The sequence below is a fragment of the Dermacentor silvarum genome, chromosome 1, assembly GCF_013339745.2.
Source record: "Dermacentor silvarum isolate Dsil-2018 chromosome 1, BIME_Dsil_1.4, whole genome shotgun sequence".
NCBI lineage: Eukaryota > Metazoa > Arthropoda > Arachnida > Ixodida > Ixodidae > Dermacentor > Dermacentor silvarum.
This window is the reverse complement of record NC_051154.1, coordinates 41095011-41103478: the sequence shown is the minus strand read 5'-3', so window position 1 is coordinate 41103478 and position 8468 is coordinate 41095011. Positions and strand designations below refer to the sequence as shown.

Here is an 8468-nt window from a genome sequence, read left to right as displayed (position 1 = left end):
TGTGTCCTGTTCCGCCTTTCTGTGCACGTCGTCTTGCTCACCTGTCTCGCGCTGCGCTTCGGAATGACGATGAACTGAACGGCACACCTATAGTTTTTCTGGTTATTAAATTTCCTGAAATGAGGCGCTTGATCAGAGTAGTTGACGGCATGTCTTTCGAGACTAAATCTGGCTGTACCGAACATCCACTTCCTTCATATGAAGGAAGTGGATGTCAACTTCATATGAGTATCTTTTACAAAAGTGCGATATTTGCTTTAGTTGAGCGCTTACGGAGTTGTAAGCATGACGATTCATTTTTTAAGAAGAGTTCTCCAGTCTTTGTTAACCGTCGCAAAAAGAAACATCAAAAGCATGGGCCTGCACAAAAATACCTGCTCCAAATAACACTTAAAGTTCACCTTCGAATGCAAGAAAACAATAATAAAATGATTTCGTTTCCAGAAGTTTGCGAATGATTTTGTAGCGATTCTTTCGGCTCGATTCTATGCCACTCTTATCACCCATCGTTCACGGCCGGCTGATCCCATTGATAACGCGAGCGAAGCGTTGCTATGACCACTGACGAACCGCGAGAAACGTGAAATGAATAGCATTGGAAAAGGCATCGCTACAAGATCGTGGCCGACGTCTGCATTTCACATTTGTATATGAGGGGAGGAGAGGCTGAAATCGTAAGCGTAAGCGGACATTTAGTTGTGTTCAGTTAGCTAAGCAGCCAAAGTAAAAAAAAAAAAGCGCGTAGGCAGACGCCATGCAAATAAGGCAATCATGAACGCTCCTGGAATGTAGACCACAAACAATCAAGTGATTTATTAGAGTGTAACACTTTTGACTAACGCACAAAAATTTCATTCGGCTGTTGGTTTGAATTTTGTCTTGTCTAATTCATTCGTATTTTTCGGTATCCGACTTATTCCGCTCACATTGTAAAGCACAACTAACTACCAGCACGTGTATCATCGCCTAACATTTTGTAGAGGAGTGCTTGCAATCAAACCACCACCAATGTAACCAATTATGATTCATTTTTTAGTATTGTTGTTGATGTGTTTGAAAACATATTCAATTGAAAGAGAGAAAAAAGCCGGCAGATCCCACGCCTTTGTGCGAATCGATGTTATGCGAAGCAATGTGGGGGGAGCCTACCACGTTAACGAAACGACCATGAGAGCACCAAGACGTAGGCGGCTGTTTCATGACCTACATGACACACATGTCACGATATTCATGTCATGACCTATCATTTATGTTCGTCATACACTCTTGCCATACTATGCCGATTTTGGTACATACCACGTTAACGAAACGACCATGAGAGCACCAAGACGTAGGCGGCTAGATAGATAGATACTGTCAAAGTGGCAAATGTTCGCCAAGGAATGCTTCGCATTTAAAAGAAAGCAAGGAACAGGCTAGCAACTGCTACCGGAAGGGGCACAACACCTGCCTTCTCTTCAGGACGGAGGTGACAGTAACATAAAAATGGAAGATCGGAAGATTGAAAGGAAGGAAAGAGGAAACAAAGAAGATGACAGATCGCAAAGACCAATGTAAAGCAATAAAGATTAAAGTACGTCAGTAGGAGCAGAAAAAAAAGAAAAACAAAACACTGCAGGTCGTGCTATTAAAAGAATGTTAAAAAATAGAATAAATAATGACCGAGGCCATAACCGAAAAAATACCACTTTACTAGCGCCCTTGGACTGCGCGAACTGCGCAGTGATATGTTACTTTTACAATACATGCCTCCGGGTCCACTTCTTTGGACATGGCCAGTGTGGGCATTAAGTATGAGCTGTCACTGCAGCGTCGGTGATATAGCCCTGGGGTGGCATTCTCGGACGATTACTTTCGGGGATACTTTCACTCTCGCGAGATTTCTCGTGACGAGCGCCGAACGCATCAGCATCTACGAGCGACAGCATTCTTGGCACAGTGCCAAACACGCTGTCTTAGCACAGCGCCAGGAGCGCTGTCGCTCGCGAACGCCGACGCGTCCGGTGCTAGTCAAGGAAATCTGGCGAAAGTATCCCCGAAAGACATCGTCCGAGAATACCACCCCTGGCGTGCCTGAAGGACCCGGGCCAGTTGCCTGCTCGGCTGTAGCAGGGAGAACCTCAATTGGCTTAGTGTATAGAATGGGAAGAGCGGGAATGGGCACGCAGAAGAGATACTCGTAAGCTCCAGTCTCCGGGCATATCCACATCAGATGGTTAATTTCCGCTACTTTAGCGCAGTAAATTCATTCCCAACGCACACGCATACCTAAATACCTCAGCGCTCATTCGCCTCTCCTGTCGCGCGCTCCATCCCTTTCGTACTTCTTATTTCTTTTGTCTTTAATCTTTTCTATCCCTTATTTCTTTTTCAAGTACAGGGTAGCCAACCGGAGATATTCTCTTCTTAACCTCAATGTCTTTCATTTCCCCCCCTCTCTTTCTCGCCTCCTGTCATGCTTCGAACAGTCTGTACTGAACCTTTACTGTACCGTGTTTGCAATGAAGAGTGAAGACGTTCCATTTTCAGTTTGTCCCTTTCAGTAAACACTGGCATCGGTTTCATGGAACTATCACCTCAGTACAACCGTTGGCACGTTTGACGAGTCACGTCTCTTGCGTGTACGAGACACATCTTTGAATGGACATGTGGACGGTACACAGTTCAACAAACTCCACCTTTACCTCACAGCCGTGATCCATCCTGTTCATGCGCGATTGTTAGCTGCGTGACCGCTCAGATGTTGGTTTTATCGTTGTTGTGGAGGGGAGCACGGATATCGACGTGCTGTGAGTTATCGAATCCGCTTTCAAGCTGCGAGGGCTGCGAGAGTTCGGGGCACCAGCTATGTAGGACACGCGGCTTCCCTAACACATGACTGCCGTCTAAAGTGAGTTGAACGGCGCAGTCTGGCGACGTCCTGGAGCTGCGCATCCAGGAGTTGTCGCCAGAGATGAGCGACGTGGGAAGCAACTACGAAGAGGCGCTCCACTTGCAGCAGCAGCACCAGCAGGTCCTTCAGAAGCTACAGGTACGTTTTTCATCAGTGAACACGTGGTGCCACCATTTCAGGCTCTAACTGCGCACCAGTGCAGACCAAACTGTGGGTCGCTACCGGCAGGTGATCGCGCTACATTCAGTGGATGTCCGCGTTGCAGCCCGCCTAGCTATGTGCTGCGAACTCGGAGTACCAAAGTTCGATCTAACAACAAATGAATCTGTGGGGATCCTGTAACCTGAAAGGAGAATTCAACTGGCGTTTTGAGAAACTGCTCTAAGTATAGCATGCTCTTGTGAGCCACCTGGAATAGCCATCCTCACTGTCATACGATTTCTCTCTCTCCCATTTTTTTTTACTGGTTTTGCGACGGTTTCAGCCTACCTAATTTATCATTAAAATAAGTTTCAAGTGGAACTAAACTTCACTTCGCATTTTTTTTTCCATTCACTAAAACCAAGATTGTTGTGCCCTTGCTAGACAGGCATGCAAGCAGGTTGCGATGCGATAGCCCACATTTTTTTACGGTTGCTGGGCAAGAAAGTATAACCAAGGCATGGAAAGTTCTGCTCTACAATGCCAAAAGGACGGTGTTACGGACAATCCACAAGCAGGGAAAGAGCCGTGAAAGTTTTTATGTAGCAGTGATAGATAGCGGTAAGCCATGCTGTGCCTACAAAAGTGAGAAAGCTTTTGCATTAACAGGGCTAATGGCACCGGAGCCCACGCCCCGGAAGTAAATTTGTCCATAGGGAAGCATTGTCCGAACAGGCAATCAATTTCGCCTCTTTGGATGCGACACTGTGTAGGAAAAAGTGAACATTGTGACGTCAGTTTGGTTTCACGTGACGCGTATGACTAACATTACAGTTCGTTCGGTTAACAAAAAAGCATGAACAACTACGCCATTGATGGCCCTTCCCTTTTTTTTAATTTTTGACTCACTGTGTACGCAGAACAAGCAGAGCCCCGTCGAGGAACTGCTGAGCCAAGCGGATGAGCTGATCGCAAACCAAAAGCCCAAAGCACAGGTATGGCATGGCTCGGGGCGCTGAAGTGGCGCTGCTCCCGGTTATTACGTGAGACGTTGACAATAGACAGCTAGAACTGTAAGAGAACGTTCTTGCTCTTTCTTTTTCCTCTCGTGCTCTGATGTGTAATGGTTTCTTCGGAGCACAGCTTTCTAGAAGCTTTCTAGATAACCCTTCATTTTATTTGAATATGTCATGGTAGATATTTGGCAACAGGGGGCGATGTTCCAGTTAACGCTGGGGAAAAAAAAAGGAGTGATACTAAGTTTTACCAGGAACATCAGTGTATTTCACCAAAAATTTTGGAGACTTATTTCTCGAAAGTGGGGCTAAGTACAGTGTATTTCACCAAAATTTTGGAGACTTATTTCTCGAAACTGGGGCTAAGTACAGGATTTCAGATAAATTGATATTACTTCACTCCTGCTCAGCTTCAATTACGCGATTGGACTATGTGCCATAAAGCGGAAGATTAAGAATATTTATTAGTGAAACTTCGTTAAATAGCTAACACCACACTGCGATATATTGTGCTGGTAATGTCTATACTTGCTTAAGTATAGCAGTTCTGACAGGATTGTGCTAGTTACTACTGTGAATTCTTATAAGTCTGTAAGTCTGTTTTCAATAAAAAAACAAGTGTACTAAACCATACGGTGAACTAATGTAGTTATTTCACTTGAAGAACAAAGGTTAAGGACGAAACCAAAGGAGAAATGCAGTACATGAAAAATCAGACGACAAAAAGGCATCCCCAAAACGCCATTCTTGGATTTTATGACTTGAATATTGTGTTTCTACACCTCCACTGTGAATTTTTCAGCGACCACAAAGGTACGGGAGGAAACTTTCTGCTTCGCGAACAAACATTGGTTGCAGAGCACGCTGTCGGCAACTGGGTACTTTTTCCTGTCATAGAGGTTACCAATGGCTTCATCTGTTTATATGTACAGAAACACTGCTCTAAAGTAATTCTTCTTCAAACCCTGACCTGTACTTCGAAATTACAGCGAAGAATGGTAAAGATCGTGCACCAAATACTAGCCTGAACTCTCAGAATTGACACTCTTTCCGGCGGGTTGTCAGAACAGGCCTATCGAACTCACCAATGGCAGGCGGCCTACAAATGGGCAGCATGAAGCTTTGTATCAGCGAGCACACAACACTATACGTCCTCTACGTATGTTAAAGCAGTGCTCGGAGCTAAAAGAGAGAGAGCGAAACAAAGAAGGGATGGTCTCCTTACTCTAAAAACAGCCCAGAAGCGTTTCATGTCGAACTATTTGAGTAACTGTCCGACGTACCAGAGGTCAGAGTAAAGTTTATTAAGTTCATAAGTTCACAAGTATTAAGTTAAAAAAAAGAATAAATACAAAGAATCACACGGCCCCTTCTCTCTGCTTCCCAGGTGTACTCAGCTATGGCACACAACCTTGGTCTGGCGTGGAAGAACCTGAACGCTCAGCTGGAGCACCGAAGTATCGTGCTGGACACGGCCGTCCAATACCACGCCGCGGCCAAGAAGGTGGGTAGGCGGGGTCCCGGCCGCCGACGCATGACGCCAGGAATCGTGCGGTCCTTTTCGCGTGTATTGTGCTAAATCGACGCATGTAACAACTTGTAATGCGCGCGACTGCTTATGCCTCAATTTTCGTAGCAAGTATGTAGTGGAAAATCGTGTATCCGATGCGGACAGACGCAGCGCAGCACAGTTGCATCTGGTATGTGCTTTAGGCAAGGTTGGTTTGAGTGCCATCATCCCTTAGGCAGCTGACACAAAGTGGTTGTCTAAAGATGAGAAACCGAAGGGTTCTTTAATTGGAAGCGCCGGCAGGTTATTCAACTTTACTTATTAAAGCGAATTATACGCGAACCCTTCCAGATTTCTCTGACCGGGCTCACCTTCAGTAATTTCTTGTAATGCCGATGCGTGCTGAAGTGCAAAATAATAATGAGCTTGCTACAATTTCACCTTTTTCTGCCACAATAGCTTACACACTGAGTGGGCGCAAGCATAAATCCTAACGAAGCTAACGGCACCGCTTTTTATATATTGCAGCTGTCAGATGAACTGGCTAAGGGTGAGCAAGAATTTTCGGACACCGTGTTACCGGACCATGTTGCGGCGTGTGAAGCTCGCCTGCAGAAGCTGAATGAAGCGCGCAAAGGTACGTTGATGGTCTCGATTCATGCTGCTAATTCTGTGCGCACTACTCGCGCGCTGTGGCCGGAGGGTGACCGGAGGCTCGATGCGCGCAGCCATCCTCGAGGCGTCCAAGCGGAGCCTCCAGCCATTCCAGAACCTGCTGCAGACGCTCAAGGAGGTGGCCAGCACGGGCGACTCGCGGCCCCTGCAGCCGGCGGCCGCCCTGGCAGCCATAGCGGCCCTCGAGAGCCAGCACGAAAACCTCCAGGACCAGCGGCGCAAGTTGGGCCTGCTGTGCGAGGCAAGGAAAGAGGCGCTCGAGAAGCGGCTCCGAGCCCTGATGCTGAGCAAGGAACTTGACGAGGTAGGCGACTTTCCTACAGGCGAGCATGAGCGAACACTTCTCTAATTTTAGGTGGAGCGTCAACTGGAGCGCAGCCCCGAAGATGTAGCCTTGGGTGATTCCCCTGCGAGCAGCGAAATCCTTCTCCACGAGCACACGACGAGGATCGCCTCTGCCAACGAGAAATTGCGAGATCGAATGCTGAAGCTACTGAAGACTGCCAAGCAAATTCAAGACGCGGAGGTCGAAGCCCGCGCCTTCGACCTGATGGCGCGCGTGACGAGCCGCATCGAACGCGACGAGGCCCGGAAGAGGGACCTCAAGGAGGCGGTGGAATTCTTCAACGAAGCCCAAACGGTGAGGCCGAGTATTTACTCTTTTGTGAGTCGTTCACAAAACTCGAGACGGTTTGTTTTTGCAGGCCCTCAACAAATTGGACCAGCTCCAAATTCAAGTTTCCCAAGGTCCCGTTCAAGACTTGGCTGCAGCGACCACGCTTTTGGATGCGTGCGTCGAGAGACCTCTTCTCCTCGGCCATGGCATCCTGACCCGTTTGTCTGTCGGCACCAGCGGCGTTCAAGACAAGGTGATATTCGCAACGCTCGAGCGCGCACGACCTCTGACGTGAATGCATTCGCAGGTCGACGAACTCCAATGCCGGCACCTGCAAGTGAGGCAGATGTACGAGCAAAAAGCGGCGGATGTTGTGGAGAGCAGCGAACGCGCAATTAGCTTCTTGACACAGTGCAATAGTGTGAGTAGAGTCAGATATCGCATGGATGCAATGTTCTTTCATGTGCTGAGCAGGAATTTCATGCCGCTGGCGCAGCTGTACAAGTGGTGCATCGAGGTCGTGCAGACGTTCCTGGAGCGGAATAGCCAGCTTGACACTGGAGCAGCAGCAGCTCACGACTTTTTGCAGAGACACCAGAAGATGCTGAACGAGCTGCAAGCCAGAGAGCCACAGATGACGATGTTACTAGCGCAGGATGATTCAAGGTCCAAGGAGCTTCTCCAGCTATGGCAGCACCTACGTAGCCTCCTGGAGCAACGCATTCGAATTGCCCAACGATACCTGAGCTGCTGCAAACTGTCTACTCAGGTATAACACATGCATATGGGCATGAATGTACTCCGTCCTCACCTTTCTATTGTATCTTTATAGTTGATGGAAGACTTGAAGACAATTAGCGATGCCGGTCCGGAACGACAAGCTTCTATCAACGAAAATTTCATGCAGTTTGATCACAACGCAAACAATTTTCTGCACGATGCCCAAAGAGTGAGTGATGCCAAAGTGGTCGGAAAGTATGACCAATAAAATTATACCTATATGTTTTGTTTTAGATTCAGGACACCTGCTTAGATGTCACAAAAGCGGTGCGCCACATCCAAGAAACACTGGACCAATGCCATCAGCTGAAGAACAATCCTGGCAGTAACACGGAACAACTGATCAAAGACGCCCAAAAAGTAAGAAACACTGTAAAAATACTTGTGCCAAAGCCATTGAGCTGATGTTTCATAATTATCTAAATACAGAATGACTTTGCTCGATCTGTACATTTTCTCACTTTGTTGCTTTACGCTTATACTCGAGAAGCGTAATGCACCTGCTTTCTTCATGGTGTCATTTCTATGTGTCCCTATATCTTTATGCGATTGTGTTTATCCCATGCGGTCGCTTGTAATTGTGGTGTTTTGTACTGCTGTAAACTGAGAAGTACACCATTTCTTGAATGCAGACCATGGAGTCAGCAGTAAAGATCGAGTCGGAGCTGTACCCTGCCATACCTCGGGAACTGAATCGGGCCGAGACCATCGCTCAGTACCTGGGGAGACATCTAGACACATTGATGCCTCTAGTCAGGGTACGTGAAAGTCGTGTCTTGTGGCGATACTTTCGCGTCGAATAAAGAACGCAATTCCCAAGAAATGCGTTTTGTAACA

The 8468-nt window shown here is 47.2% G+C and overlaps 1 protein-coding gene across 1 annotated transcript in view; it reads left to right on the top strand.

Moving 5' to 3' along the window:
- LOC125945226 (uncharacterized) overlaps positions 1–8468 on the top strand; it is a 49611-nt gene that overhangs the window by 13184 nt on the left and 27959 nt on the right. Inside the window, exons 3-14 of the mRNA XM_049666849.1 lie at positions 2909–3031; positions 3955–4029; positions 5438–5554; positions 6089–6197; positions 6289–6539; positions 6591–6875; positions 6940–7104; positions 7159–7272; positions 7348–7620; positions 7684–7800; positions 7866–7991; positions 8264–8389. Coding sequence (XP_049522806.1) covers positions 2909–3031; positions 3955–4029; positions 5438–5554; positions 6089–6197; positions 6289–6539; positions 6591–6875; positions 6940–7104; positions 7159–7272; positions 7348–7620; positions 7684–7800; positions 7866–7991; positions 8264–8389 — 1881 coding nt within the window. The remainder of the gene's footprint in view (positions 1–2908; positions 3032–3954; positions 4030–5437; positions 5555–6088; positions 6198–6288; positions 6540–6590; positions 6876–6939; positions 7105–7158; positions 7273–7347; positions 7621–7683; positions 7801–7865; positions 7992–8263; positions 8390–8468) is intronic.